General features: G+C 40.9%; 2 protein-coding genes across 2 annotated transcripts; both read left to right on the top strand.

Annotated features, from left to right (window-relative positions):
- Positions 1 to 1651: 1651 nt before the first annotated feature.
- On the top strand, positions 1652 to 5182 carry RIMOC1 (RAB7A interacting MON1-CCZ1 complex subunit 1). Its single transcript, XM_059873509.1, has 6 exons — positions 1652 to 1736; positions 2042 to 2142; positions 2533 to 2676; positions 3058 to 3189; positions 3384 to 3498; positions 4760 to 5182. Exons 1-6 carry the CDS (start codon positions 1667 to 1669, stop codon positions 5047 to 5049), a joined length of 852 nt encoding a protein of 283 aa, XP_059729492.1. The 5' UTR covers positions 1652 to 1666; the 3' UTR covers positions 5050 to 5182.
- A 108-nt stretch (positions 5183 to 5290) lies between these two features.
- Positions 5291 to 13176, top strand: FBXO4 (F-box protein 4). The gene is made up of 7 exons (XM_059873508.1): positions 5291 to 5478; positions 5603 to 5838; positions 7467 to 7687; positions 8689 to 8761; positions 9267 to 9445; positions 10271 to 10446; positions 11477 to 13176. Exons 1-7 carry the CDS (start codon positions 5302 to 5304, stop codon positions 11564 to 11566), a joined length of 1152 nt encoding a protein of 383 aa, XP_059729491.1. The 5' UTR covers positions 5291 to 5301; the 3' UTR covers positions 11567 to 13176.
- The last annotated feature ends 2399 nt before the right edge of the window (positions 13177 to 15575 follow it).

The raw sequence follows: 15575 nt of genomic DNA, 5'->3' as shown, positions 1-15575 counted from the left end.
TTTTTTAGGTACTTTGGGGGAACATAGGCAATGACAGAATGAACAGCATACGACCTCAAAATGAGAAAATGTCTTTAGTCAATTACTCTTTCAAAATATTCAAGTTGACAAAATTCTCAATACTGTGTGAATTTGTTTTACATTACTAGAACAGGCATTGCAGTATTAACTTTTTCCAGGCAGGTAAAGATATAGAGAAGGCTATGGAAACAATATCATAAAATACAGCACTTTTATAACTAGACAATAGCAAGTATTTGATGACTGACTGTCAGATAGTAGGAAGATGTCATTAAAAATAAAAGGAAAGCTTACAGTTTTCCCGTCATATATGCAAACTCTATTATTTATGAATTTCATGAAGAGTTTAATTAAAAGCTGAACAAAATGTTGGAGCAAGTGCTTCATTTATTTAATCAAAGGTATTTAGTTTCAGGATTATTTAATGTATTTTCATGGCTGTACTTCTGCATTTTAAGTAAATAAGTGCTAAAATGTAGTTTAAAAAAAACCCAACCATTTATTGAAAAGTAGGCGTAGGCTTGATCTTTGCTGCCTTTGTTTCAGTTTGTTTTATGGTCAGCACCTATTTTGCAGTGACGCTGGAAAGCATTCATTGATAGGGGAAAAACCACAGTCAAATTTTTGAAGTGGAAAAGGAGCTGGGGGTGCTGGTGACAGCAGCTGAACATGAGCCAGGGTGTGCCCAGGTGGCCAAGAAGGCCAATGGCATCCTGGCCTGGATCAGCCATGGTGTGGCCAGCAGGGCCAGGGCAGGGATTGTCCCCCTGTACTGGGCACTGCTGAGGGCACACCTCAAATCTGCCCTGCAATTCAAGGAAAGATATCGAGGTGCTGGACTAAGTCCAGAAAAGGACAAAGGAGCTGGGGCAGGGTCTGGAGCACAAGTTCTGTGAGGAGCAGCTGAGGGAGCTGGGGGTTTTTGTCCTGGAGAAAAGGAGGCTCAGGGGAGACCTTGTCACTCTCTACAGCTGCCTGGAAGGAGGCTGTGCTGTGCCCAGGTGAGGTTGGTCTCTTCTCCGGGCAACCAGCGACAGGAAGAGAGGAAATAGTTTCAACCTGTGCCATGGGAGGTCTAGGTTGGACATAATAGTTTCGCGAAGTATTTCACGAAACATCTCAAAACATTGTTTCAAATTGCTGCACGGAAAGGGTGATTAGGTCTTGGAATGGGCTGTCCAGGAAGGTGGTGGAGTCACTGTCCCTGGAACTGTTTAAGGAAAGACCGGACATGGCACTCAGTACCATGGTCTGATCGACATGGTGGTATTCGGTCATAGGTTGGAACTAGAGGTCTTTTCCGAGCTGTAAACTGTAAATTCTGTAAACACAGAGTCACTCCCCGCGGAACGGACAGGGCACTGCAGACGCCACACCCGTCTGTTATGAAAGAGCTTTCACAGCCCCACAAGGCCAGAACTGCAATCCCAGCCAACAATGCGCGCGGGGCGGGCGGGGCGGCGGTGTCCCAGCGGCATCGGGGACCGGGTGTCCCGGGCCGGGTGTCGCGGCGGCGTCGGGCGGCACCGGCACCGCCAGGCCCTGCGCCCCGCTGCTCTCAGCCCCGGAGCCGCGGCCGGAGCCGCTCCCGCCCTCCGGGCCCGCGCTGCTGCGCCTGCGCGGAGGGGCGGCCGGCGGGCCCGCCATGGCGGCGGCGGCGCTACGGCCGCGGGTGGCGGCGCTGGGCCGGCGGCTCGGGGCGCCCGGCGCCCACGGTGAGCGGCGCGGCGGGGACGGGGGCGGGGGCGGCGCGGGTGGCCCCGAGAGCACGGGCGGTCCCGAGGGCATCTTCGCAAACGGCGTGTGCGCTTGGGAGCATCAGAGCCTGGCCGCGGGTGGCCTTAATTTAATCATGAAAGGTGCGGTCTGACAGGATAACTGGCCTGCTTCTGTGCTTTATTATTCAGCCGCTCTGGAAGATGCCCCAAGGATGGATGATAAAGCCATGTGGAAAAGGAGAGTGGTAAGGCTCCGGCTGAGTGCTCATCGGGGCTAAGGGAGCATTGTGTTCTTCCCTCAGATACCTTCTTAGCGAAAGGCTCTGCTAATCTGGACAAGCTGAAGGATCTCTGCAACGAAGGGAAAGAACATCCTTCCACGCTCTTTCAGCTCTATACCCAGGTACTTTGTTATGGACATCAAACTGCCTTTCAAGAAAATGTGTGTAGGGTGTGGGAGACGGTTTGGTGTAAAAAAGGAGGGTGGGGCAGAAAGGCGGCTGAGTTACTTGGGGGTATGTGGTGCTCGTCTGTGAAGCACGGAATTGCTTTTGACTCGGATAACTTGGAGTCGTTCGCGCTGTTACTTTAGGGACAGAAAGGGTTTGGCTTGACATTAACCATCACCAATCCTTCAGTACTTCTAACTCGCACCTTTTGTAAACTCAATGTTAAAAAATACCTTCGAATTGTAGTGTTTTAGAAACTAGCGAGTTTTCTATGTTACAACACACATCTATTTCATTCTTTAGACGGTAGCATTTCTACTTTGTATATATTCTTGTTTTCATAGGCTGTCCTAGACATTACATATTTTGAGGAAAACCAGCTTGTGGATGAAGATTTTCCAGAAGAATCTGCCTTGCAAAAACTTAAAGAACTTATTTCTGTTCTTTCAGAACCAGAAGACCTAGTGAGGGAATGTGGCATAAAAGAAGTAAGTAGCCGGAGGGCAAATAATTTCATTACTTAAAAACAAAAAATTGGAAATGGGACATAGTATTTGTATTTTTGATGAGCAGAATTTAAAGTATTTTGAAGCATTTTCAAGTCTTTTTGGTATTTAAATAGGAATTCCTGAAAATATTGTTTCAAATGCCTTGTGTGCTCAGAATTTCTTTTGCAAACATTTCATGATTCCACAGGCAGTTAACATTTCTATTTGACCTACAGTGTTAGGTTAGGCTAGCCTTGTCTCTCTGTCAAACACAGTCCCTGAAGTAAGAGATTTACACAGTGCTTGCATGTGTACCAGTGCACATAAGTAGTTCAGGTGGTTTATTTTTGTGTTAGACCAGTATGTTGGATTTAATTTCAGCCCATCAACATCCTTGGTGCAGAGTTGTTAGAATGTCTGTACTGGAGAAAAGGAGCCCTGCTTTATATGTATTGCCACACAGCAAAAGAAAGGAGTGAATGGCTACAAGAAAACATTGCCACATTCAAAAAGGTAAAGGAGATGAAAATGTTCCATGAGCTTTAAAGTTTGGCTCTTCACTATTAAAATATGGCTGGGTTTTTTGTTCCTTTTTTTTTTTTTTTGGTTATGTAGGATTATGGGGTTTCATAAGGGGTGAAGAAGTATTTCTGTGTATCATTAATTTAACAAGAACTTATTTTTTCCTCATTTTTAACTGTACTCAGTGTCTTAATGATGGAGTTCAGTACTTGATGAAGATGCTTAGCTTTAGATGTCCTCTTCAGCTAGATGAAGATATCTCACTTCAAGATAAAGACACAGCTAGATTACTCAGTGAAGGTAAAAAAAACCCCAAAAAATAACTCCAAAAAACCCTTTAACCCACTCCTCTTAATAACTGCTTCACTTTATTAAATGCTTTTTTGAGTATTTTTATTGTTTGACCTAATTTATTTTCAGGACTTGACACTTTTTAGAACAAGAAGATAATAAATGAGGCAAATAAGCAGGCAAGAGTGCCCCCCCTTTCTTTTTTCACTCATGAATTTTAGGAGGTATCAGCACTCTTTTTCCCAGTGTTTTATGAGTGCACTGGAGGGAGATGAATTGAGGCAGTGAGTGCTTGATGCACAGTAGTGGTTTATGCTGGCAGTGTTTATACACAGTATTTTATTGTGAGCCATCCAGTTCACAATTGACAGATGTTTAAGGCACAAATATGACTGCAGAGGGTGCCAGAGGTTCACATATTGATCTTCCCTTTTAGCTCTAGGACAGCACAGGTACAAACGCAATTACAGACTTCATGCAGGTAAAAACTATATGCAGAATTGGTTAGATTTGGCAAATGTTCTTTGTCACCACTTTATGTACCTTTATGTAAGTTTCATTCCTATTGAGCATTTCTAGGAGGGTCTTAGGCTGCATCAGTGTGAGGCAGGTAGGGTGATAGAGCAGGAGGGGATTTGTAAGGTAAACCAGCTGGTGCTGAGGACATGATGTCCACATTGAGCACACTCAAAATCAGCTCTACTCTGACTGTAGCAGGATATGCAGCACCTTCTTGTTTAATTTCATCTGAAAGTGGCATTGCTGCTACATAGTTCCATAATGTAAAGTCAAGTTGTGGATTTATTTAGCAGGATTTTTTTTTTTTTTGTGAAAGACACACATATGCCTTTGAATTCAAATACTAACAAAGCTGCTGCTGGTTAACTTAAGATGACCTCAGACATTATCTTTTAGGCTTAAACTGTGGGAGGCACAAAAATACTGCAGAGTAAATATGTACAGTCATGCCTGTGCTAAAGAGGCTGTAAAGAAATACTGAAATTCTATGAGATAATTAGGCAAACAAAATTATAGAAATAATTTTTATATGGCAGTCTTAAGATTTTAACATTACGGAGGGCCAAACTGAACAGGAAAATAGCATGGTCTTGATTTATGGTTTTCTTATGGGCATTCTATATTTATATAATTATATACTTATACTGTCTTTTTGGAATTTTCTTCCCCATTGTAACTGAAAAAGAATTAACATGTTGTGTGCTTGCCTATAGCAGAACAATAAAGTACTTGATCTAAATTATTTTTGCAGGTATATTTAGTGACACTCACTTACTGGCAATGATGTACAGTGGAGAAATGTGCTACTGGGGACTGAAACACTGTGGAGAAGGGAAGCAGGAAAGCCTTGAGTCAATAGACCCTGTGTCTAGCGGTGACCTGGGCGGCAGATCACAGAGCATATCACTGGATTTCCAAGAAACAGGGAGAAACATGTTAACAAAGTATGTGGCCGTATGTGAGGGACCCTTAAAAGGTCAAGGCTGGAACACAACAACTGCGAAACAAATGCTGCATTACTTTGTGAAATCCCACAACTAAGATCCACTGCATTGTCTGTGCTAGAAGAAAACTTGTGGCATAAGAGCGCACTCTGCGTCATTGACTCTTTTCTTTTTTCTTCCCCAACCGAAATGTATACTTCTGTTGCATTAAAAACACGCATTCCAAGGCCTGCCGGACCGCGGTGCGAAGTGCAGCGCGGCGTTGGGCGGTGGGTGCGGCAGCGGCCCCGGGCGCGGCGGTGCCGGAGCGCGGTGCGGAGCGTGCGCGGCGCTGCGCGGGGGCGGCGCCATGGCGGCGGCAGCGGAGCCGCGCGGCGCCGGCCTGGAGGCCGCGGTGCGGGGCGGGCTGCGCGTCCTGCGGGAGCGCTGGATGCGCGGCACCCGCGAGCGCGGCGGCACCGCGCCCGCCCCGCCGCCGGCGCCCCCGGACGGCGCGGAGGGAGAGAGCGCCCTGCAGACTCTGCCGGTGAGCAGGGCCCGGTGGCGCGGGGCGGGGATGGGGAAGGGGGGGCAAAGCGCTGCATCCCACCCCGTCCTTCTTCACTGCCGAATTCAGGAGTCGTTAAACCGCTGCTTTCAATGGTTTTCAGATCGACGTGCAGCTGAACATCATGTCCTTCCTCTCGCCCCAAGATTTGTGCCGCTTAGGAAGCACGAGTTGTTACTGGAGGACAGCTGTGCAAGACCCGTTGTTATGGAGGTATTTTCTCCTGCGGGATCTTCCCTCTTGGACATCTATTGATTGGAAATCACTTCCAGATGAGGAGGTTTTTAATAAAGCCTTTTCAGAGGTCAGCGACAATGCGCTGTATGATTACATGGCAGTGTAAGTAACTCCATATTCTCTTACATGACTTCAGATGTGCCTACAGCAATAATATTCAGCCCTCAGGCATGTTTCACATGTATGGAAATAAAGCTCTGGTGTAAGCTGCTGTTTAAATTTTGATGTGTCTCAAATCCATTGTTTATTTTGGAAATACAATTTCCTGTTGCTCTATGGTCTGGTCAGCTCTTTCTGTTTGGAACTCAACAAGAATGTAAAACATTGTAAAAAAGACAACACTAATGCTATAAAAAAATGACAGCTTTTTGTAAACTGTCTGTCTGCTGTGGCACAGAAATACTGCATATTGTTGATCTTGATAAAGAAGTGTTCTTTGCTCTCAGTGCCACGGCAGTTATTTTCATAAAAGTACCAAGAAGTCTTCAAACTACAGCAAGTTAAATGACTCTTCATTGTTTTTCATTTTATTTGGAAGACCTAATAATAAAAAAGAGCACAGAATGTCCACAGATTAACAAGTTGTATTGTTCTAGGTCTGGTTGTCAGAGGCTCTAAGACAAAGACTGGTTTCAGCTAGTATAGTTGAAAAGTATAGCAACACAATAAATATGTTTGGATAACTGAGAAGAACTCTTAAGTTAGTTTGTGGTGATTTCTTTTCTAAACTTCATTTAGTTCACTCAATTTGCAGTAGTGGTCTGTAGATTTGTTTGAGATTTTTGGATTTACTTGCAGTTACATTTTCCAAAGGTGGTCCTTAACATGTTCCTTTGTGGTAAGTGCACTAACTTCTGCAATCTACATGACCTTCATCCCATTTTAACAGGTGGGAACAGTACACCCAGAATTTGATGAGCAAAATACGGACTGATTTTGAAATTGGATTTAAATCTGTTTAGGTCTGAATCAACTAATTTGAAACCATCTGTGACTGATTTCCAATGTGTCTGCATGCTCTTGGCTGTTTTGCTGATCTCAACTGAAACATTTCAGTGTGGGTATAAAGGAGCCCACATTTGATGCTTCCTTGAAGAAGTTTGTTCAGCAGCAGCAGCCTACCATGACTCCAGAAGCAAACTGAAGCTGCTGCTCTAGGATGTCTTGGCTGTTTTTCTTCATCTCAGTTATCAGTCTTTCCATGCCTTCTAGCATCCACACCAAATGAGCATATAAGTTTGCAGACAACACTTGTCTCCTTACACAGTTTGCACGCTCTCTAGCTACACGGAAAATGCTTATTTTCAGGTGGTCACTTGTTATAAACACAAAAGAGTTTAATTAATGGTTAAAATGCACTCACAAGGCTCATTTTTAAAATTATATTTTTAATGTGACTCTTCTGCTTTGATGTTATTTTACCTATATTGTGTATTTAGTGAGGATGGGAAATTCTTGATTTTTATTTTATTTTTAAATAAACTGAAAGATCTGTAGATAGAAGTGTACTGAGGTCCAAATAGTCAGTATTTGAACTTTAAAAGAACTGATGCTTTTGCCTGCTTTGTACTGGTGCTTGAAACCACCAGTTTGAACTTTTTAATTTTTGACCTATGCTTTGAGTTGTACCAGTAGCAAAGCATAAGAAATGTGGGACCTAAATTAATTTGTTTGATTAATATCTCTTTTGTATTTTGTGTTTAATTTCTAGTTGCATCTATTTTAAACAGATATAAAAGGAGCTGTCCTCAGGGTAGAAGAAGTTTGAAATCAAGCCGTCCCCGGTATGGGACTGTGACTTCCTTTTTGCAATCACTGGTCACTCAGGCAGAACCTCGCTTTGCTATGTTTGGGCCAGGTTTGGAAGAGCTGGACAACTCTTTAGTACAAAAGATGATGACATGCCCAGAAATTCTGCTGGTAGCTGGCCTACCTCATAGACAAATTCATGGTAATGATGGTTTTGGCTTTTGGCCTTCTTATTTTGTAAAAAAGATATAACACAAAAAACTTTGAGGAAGAAATGAAGAAATAGAATTTTTTTTTTTGTATGCTTAAAATTCAGTAGAATCATGGTAAAAACAAACCAATTTCTGATGTATTCAGAAGGATAAGTGCAGCGAACATTTGGGACAAACTATTAGCTTCGGGGAATTTACAATTCAATTTGGACATTGTCAGAAGAATAACTTTGCTCCTTGTACTTCTATTTTCATCCAAAATTCCATGTTACTGCTGCTGTTGTGATCAGTAAATGCAGACAGGCCTTTCTTTCAGTACTGCTTTTAGTAAGTGGCTAAAAAACACATTTGTGATTTTACTCAGGATCTCAAGGCTGATCCTTATATGATTCATTATTCTGGTATCAAATTATGTAAATTTTACTTATAAGAGTTAAAGGAGCAGGTGAGGGATTTTTTTGTGTTTTAAAGAGTAGCTTTGAAAGTCTAATTTGACTTCAGTCCAAGCCAGAGACAAAAATGTGTTCCTTTTAAACTAACGGCTATTTTATCACAGCAGATGAAAATTTATGTATTTTCATAAATTGTATTTATAGGAAGCATGACAGTTATTTTTAGTGGGTTTTTTATTTCTCTCATATGTCCTTTTCAATGCAGCTTGTCATAAACAGACTGGAGCCTTTTCTATGCCAGTTTCAGCTAATAAATACAAGTCTAGCTCCTTTCTGATGTAGATTTCTAGGTCCAAATCTAATAACCAGAAATACAGAAATGGTTTTAATACCACTGACTAGATTTTAATGAAATTAAGTCCGATCAATTGGAACATATATAATGCTAAATTGTAAAATAGTAAATCTTCTACCCCTACAAGCAATATCTAGGTTTGAATATATTCATTTGGTAGCACCACTGGAATTTTTAAATTACCACATGATTGTATTCAGTAGCCAAGTAGCTGTAATCTCACAGATTAATTTTTTCCCTGTAGGAATTGGATCAGGAGTCAGTTTTCAGTTTAACAATCAAAAATTCAATATTGTGACATTGTATTCCACCACGAGGTAAGATAAGATCTGGTCTCTACCAAATGAAAAGTACAGTTTCTAATTTATTTCAGAGTTTTCATATTCTTGTCCTGTGACTTTCGTGTGCACTTTCTCATGCATGGATATCCCTCATAAATTGAAGTTTCAATATATGCCTTTGCTTTTCCTTTCTTTTTTCAACCACTAAGTTTTCTCATGGAAGTAATAAAGCTTTTCCAAACAGTATATGTACCAAAGGTGTACAACAGGCACATTACAGGTGCGTCTGTCCCTCTTAATACCTTGGTTGAGTCCCTTTTTAAACACTATGAACTCCTCCTAGAGTATATTTTCATAAGCATCTTGCAGTTTACCAACCATCTCTGTGCACTCAGAAAGAAAGGAGGGCAGGAAGGGGCAGGGAGAAATGAAACCATTTTTGTGGCTCAGTCCATTTTCCTGTCCCTTTCCTCTGCTGCCTAGACTTTCAAGATTCTCTTTTGGCATTCTCAGTTAACCTGACTACTGAAATATCTTTCAGTGCGGAAAGGAGGAGAGCAAGGGAGGAGCAAGCTGTTGCTGTGAATAAGATGTTTTACCAAGAGAACAGCACAGTAGGGAACCAGCAAACCACGCACTACAGTGTAATAGCTCAAGTGAGGAAGGTGTGCGAAGTAGTTGATGGATTCATTTATGTTGCTAATGCAGAAGCTCACAGAGGTAAGGGGTTTCTCTTTATTTATATTTTGTGAATAACTGGTGTGTTAGATTACAAAGAATATGCAATACCTCAAAATCCATGTTCTGATCCTTTCAAAATCTGCTATTTCTTCATGTCTTACCCTGTTGAAAGGGTCTCCTATTCTAGACACTCTCTCATCAGCATGTTAGGGATTGTGGCCCCTTGTTTTGTTTATGGCACATACTGATATGGTTGCTATCGAAATTACATGTGGGAAATTACATGAATTAAAAAAGAGAAAAACAGGGTAGGTATAGGAGAAACTTCAGAAGACATTGTTTGTGCTGTGGAAACAACCTTCACCAGGAAAACAGTAAAAATTGCAATTAGTCTAAATCAGTTTAGTCCTGTGAGATGATAATCCAAAGAAAAATTACAGTAATTGTCTTTACATTCATCAGCTTTGAATGGAGGAAAAGGGCTACCTCAGAAAAGAGGCAGGCAAAAAAATTTGAAGGGATACACTAAGAGAAAAGTGCATTCAGTAGGGAAGGGCTGCTGACTGTGCAGTGTGTATTTCTGAATGGCTTGTTGTAATTTTGATCTCTGTGAGGTACTCAGAAAACACTCTGATGTTAGGATTGAAATAGGCTGTCTGTGGAATCTATGGAGATCTTTAACATCTAAATGTCATCAATGATATCTGTGTAACATAAGGGCAAATGAGTAAGTCTTGTGTTAAGCAGAACATCATCATTTGGCCCTTCCAGCCCTGTCTGCCTCTGAAATAAAAAAGCTCCAAAAACGAAAACACCTTGGTTTTGCATATACTAAAGACTCATATATGAAAAATTGTTTTTTAGAACATGATCGTCAGGAGGAGCTGGCTCATATTTTGGCAATGATTGATCCAGCCCTTGGGCCTCCGAACAGACCTCTGCTGGTTTTGTCCTGTGTGTCTCATGTTGCTGTGAAAAGAATTCCATGTGTTTACGTGGCACATCAGTTGCAGCTAAATCTGCTGTATCAGCCCTGGATGGTACTTGCTCTTAAACCTTTATTTTCTGTTTCTCTGCGGTTTAAATTTAATTTAGGCTCTCAGGTTCCTTAACTATATCTACCTAAGCAAGAGTGCAACTTTCAACACTAGTACACGAGCTTTCCATTCTAGTGAAAGATTTCGTTTCTCTGGTGCTCCAAGATGAATTATTAGCCTGTCTGAAAACAAGGAACTTAAGTGACTTGCCCAAAAGCACACAAGAGACTTAAGATGGAGCTATAATGTCAGGAAGGACAAATGATGGTCTTGAAGGGAGTAAGGAAACTTCAGTTCATTTAAATCTAAATTTCCTGAGTCACAGTCTTGGACACAATATAGATTTTTGGGACATTTTTAAAAGACTGTTTACTGTCACTCAGTTGATGTGATGTCTTCAGTTTTTGACAGATCAGTTTTCTACCTAGGATGTGAGGTCTTGAACCTGTTCTTCTTTTTTTGTCAAGGACAGTATCTATCAGCATGGTTCAGCCACGCAGAATGAATTTTTGTTGATTCTGTGTAGCTGAGGAATAACTTAATCAGAAAAAATCCTGATTTGAGGTAATTCCTTTGTTTTCATAAGGAAAATTTTTATAGGCTTTTTATAGGCTTTTTACAAAACATACCATTTATAATAGCTACTGGATGAGATTTTACAAAATCTGAGTGCTAATGATATACATAGAAATCTAAAGCTCTAAAGTGGCAGTTTTAAGATTAACAAGAAGATTTTTCAAGTGAATTGCCATCTGTAAAGTAAATGTAATCTTCCAAAGCTGCTGAAACAGGTGAAACAATTGAAAAAAAAATTCACTCTGATACTAAGAGTGAAAGCTTTCTTGCTTGTTTTCTTACTTTTATAAAACCTTTTTTTGTCTAGGGGACCTTTACACTAATGATAAAAATTTAGATTTTTAGATATGAGTTTCTGACTTTACTGATGGACACAGAGTGATATTAAAATACTGTTAGATCCCGTGAGCTGTTACCTGTAATATGATAACTTTTTCTTTTAATTTTATTTTCACAGATGCAGGACACTGTAGCTGCAACTTTAGATGGATTGCTAAATGGAATTGAGTGGCTCTTGGAAGAAGCAAATTGTAAAAGTGCTCAGTAGTAGGATTAGGCATTGATGCACTGTATAAACCTTTCGGTGTTTTCCCTTTCAGTTGAAGTAAGAATCTTGTTCTTCCTGCCAGAGTACAATTAGAAGGGAAAACTAATAAGGCAAACCTGTATGTATTTCACTGCACATACTCAAATCCTTAACATTTTTCCAACTAGAGTTCTGAATTAGAAGTACAAGTAGGATTGCCTTGATTCTAGCTGCGATGAAGAAGTGATTTGGAGGGACAACCTGTTTTGTTGTTTTTCTCTCCTTTCAACCAGAGGCCTTCCGAGTACAATCTTTTCCAACATATCTGATGGTCTGGTATCTTCTGTAAATAAATATGTAACACTACGTTAGTTTTTTAGCACAGCCCTATCACACATTTAGTAAATATATTCAGTGGAGATCTTTACAGTGACACTTCCTGACCAAAGAAAACATACTGTAGGTTGTACAGTAGGAGGTTGACAGAAAGACACTAACTCTTGATTTAAGTTAGTGAAGAAAAGTGAGTTGCCCTAATTTTTCTAGAAAAAATGCCCAGACAAAAAATAGTGGGGGGAATTTTCAGCCCAGACCAAATTTCTTAGAAGTAAACAAACATTCCTGCGCATGAATTGTTGTTTCTTTGTTGTGATCTTACCTGCTAACCAACCACAACATACTTCAGCATCTTTTTCTTTCTGTTGCACTGAAATCATTAGCTTGAACTGGATATTCCTCTGATTCCTTGAAAAAATGTTAAATAGGATCATTCAGGACTTTGTTGCATACACAGACTATCATGTTTCCCAAATAGTTTTGGCAATTTGCAGATGTGATAATACCTGTCTTGAAATTTTCTACGCAGCTGCAAATAGTTTTAGGAAAAGCAAAGCAACATTTTAAACCTGGAATTGTGTTTTCCATATGGATGTCTTTCAGGATAGTTGTCATCTTCCACCTTTTCATGTTTTTACTATTGGGTGAATGTTCAGAAACTTGGATTTCTTGCTGGGGCATTTATTTGTCTGGGCCTTTTTTTTTTTTTTCTTTTCTCCTATCTTCATGGAAATTCAGGTGTCTCATAACTTTTTCTTGGAACCCTAGATAAATGATTGCATAGCACACCTACTGCTGTAACTGCCCTCAGTCTGGGATACTTGAGTGATGATCAACACAGCCATCGGAAACATTCCATTTGAGAAGATGTTTGGGATTTTTTAATGAACTAGAAAGTATCTCCTTTTCTTTCATCTTTATGCACAATTAATCAATTTTCCCCAATTATTTTGGTGTGTCCTAATCAGGGGCACATGGGAGTTCCAAGGAAAATCCAAAGGAACATTACAATGAAAATTCTGTGGTTTATCCTTTTTTTTTTTTAATGTGTGTGTGTGTGTTTTGCCCATTAAAATAGAGCAGACCCAATGGATTTGAGTGTTTGGGGTAAAATTCCATGCTTTGTGACTGGGTGTAAGTGAATTTGCTCCTAATCACATTAATTTTGTAGTGGCCTATATGTAAAGGATTGAATGCAGCAACCTGATTCTGTGTTAGCTGCTATGAATATGGAGGGATTATGGAAGATCCTCTTTCTACTTTCTTCATAAGGAATAAATACTTTTTTAAAGAATGATATTTAGAGTCTTCCTATGTGTGTTTAGCCCCTTACATGTGTGTACATGTGCTCACAGGCTGCAATCACACTGTCATAACAAATTACCATTGTCACCTATAGTCATTAATGAACAAGGTTATTGTATGTTACCAGATTAATTAAGATAACTCAACTTCAAAGGGTTTGGATAATGTAGAGTATGTAGTTTTTCTGAAAGAACATCTGTTTAAAACAAATTTAATTTTATTCTAGCTTTAAATTAAACATCTGTTTAATTTAAAGCTAGAATATCTATCATAATTACAGGTTTTAAGGATGCAGTCTAGAAAACAAACAGTGGGCATGAGAAGTCTGTGCAGTCAGAGAGCTCCACGATTAAATGCTATGGTGGATCAGCACAGGCAAAGAAGATGAGTATGTACACTGTCCAGAGGAGCAGCTGAGGTGCACAGAGATATGCTGTGGAAGAGGCAACCGGCTTGCTGAGCACAGATACAACAAATAGTTGCAGAGATGCACTGCCTTTTACGTTTGGCAATTCCTACTACTTCAGTTCCTGAGTCTGCTGAATTTAAGAGCATTGAAATCATTTAAGCTTGGGACTGTCATTGGTAGAAATTAAAAAAGAGTTGAGTATGGAATGTTAGAACATGACTTAAGTGTATCTTAAAACTTTGTAATGTAAAAAGAAAACAACTTTTTAAAAAATCTAATTGGTTTTGTATTTATCAGAGTAGATGCAACTGTGATGGGTTTGTGAAAAATCACACCAGGATCTGGATCCCAGGAATCTTGCTTTCCTAGGGATGAGGGATTCAAAAAGCACTAGTCAAAAATTGCTTTTGTACCCACTGAGGCAGGATGTTTATCTAAACAGTGGTCACAAAATAAGATATTAAAATGATAATATATGTGATTTGTAAGAAAACTGAGTTACTGAGACTTCAACTGAGCAGCTTTTGAAAAAAAGGTGGCCACAGGGATGCTAATTTTCAAATCTTTGAAACTCTAACAAAAATGCCACTGCCAGCTCCAGAGCAGTACCTGGGGGCACCTGTCAGATTCTCAGGACAGGCAGCACACTGTCACTGGTGGAATGTCTTGCAGGTTATGATGATGATGGAGCAGCCCTGGATCTAAGCAGGAGTGTCAAGATCCTTCTAGCTGCAACTTCAGAAGGAAGCTGTGGCTCTCTGTGTGTCCTGCAGCATGGCCTTGCTGATCTGCATCAGCACTGATGCTGTCCAGGCAGCATCCCTACATCCTTTGCCACAATTGCTCCAAGTAATCAATTGCCCTCCCTGCTCAGAGATGCAGGAAGCGGGTGCAGTTATAGAAAGACCTACGGGAAAATCGAAATGCTTTTCAAAGCCTCAAAGACGGGGATATGCTGCCTCTTAATCTGGTGGGTATCATCAATATCACTTTGTATGGTAGCATGAATTTCACAGCTAAAAAAAATAGATGGGGTTGCTGTCAAAGGACGTATGGAAATAATTGTTGGCATTATTGCGAAGTGATTGATGTCTGTGATTTATTGTGTTTCTCATGCCAGTCTAGCACTAGTGGTTCTGGATAAATTACTTTCTTCAAATACAGGAGTAGGGAAATAACATTCTTTGTTCAGTTACAGAAGGTGATATAGCTGGAGCCTGTACTTAAACCTCAGAGAATGTCTGAACAAAGGCTGCCCTCATTTGTCTTAGGAGGATGAAACGGCAATCAAGAATGTAGGTAGCAGGTATAGAGCAGGGACCTAGCAAACAAGAAAACATGATGGGTCTGGATAAGGAGAATATTTAAGAACCAGTGAGATTAGGTATCTTCTGCTCCAGCATTACCACATCTGTGCTGAGTAGCTGTTTGCAGGTACCACTCTGGTGTAGCAGGCGCAGGGCCGGCTATGGCTCCGTGGAGGGATGTTTAGAGATAGGTATTTGCTGAGTCATAGGAATTGAACCAGGAGTCCTCACTCTGGTCCTCCAGGCCTGCTTATCTCTCTGTGACCCCATAGGCTAGTTTCCCTAACCCTTACAACTGGTCAGTTTTCAATCCTCCCTAACCCTATAAAAGAGGCTGTCTTGGCCCATTTCTCTAGAAGAGCAGCTTCAAGACCCTTTGTGAGACCCTCAGAATAAACCATCGTGGAACCCTTGGCCGCCTTCTCCTCTCTCTTTTCATCTGCCTTCCAGAAGCCACGGCCAGCCACAGCCCCTACGAGCAAGCTAAGAGCTGAAATCATAAAAGAGCTGATTTTCACTAAGAGCTGACAATCACTAAGCTTGCTAGGGGTCATGGCTGTGCCACAGTCTGGCCTAGGGCACTCCAGCCTCCAGAGGGCTGAGGTATCTGGCCCTAAGACTGCTTGCCTGGGGCGCTTACCCTACGAGGGATCAGCTATCCGGCTAAGAAGCT

The sequence above is a fragment of the Haemorhous mexicanus genome, chromosome Z, assembly GCF_027477595.1.
Source record: "Haemorhous mexicanus isolate bHaeMex1 chromosome Z, bHaeMex1.pri, whole genome shotgun sequence".
In the NCBI taxonomy this organism is placed as follows: domain Eukaryota; kingdom Metazoa; phylum Chordata; class Aves; order Passeriformes; family Fringillidae; genus Haemorhous; species Haemorhous mexicanus.
The sequence above is the reverse complement of the archived record's forward strand: the minus strand, read 5'-3'. Positions and strand labels throughout refer to the sequence as shown.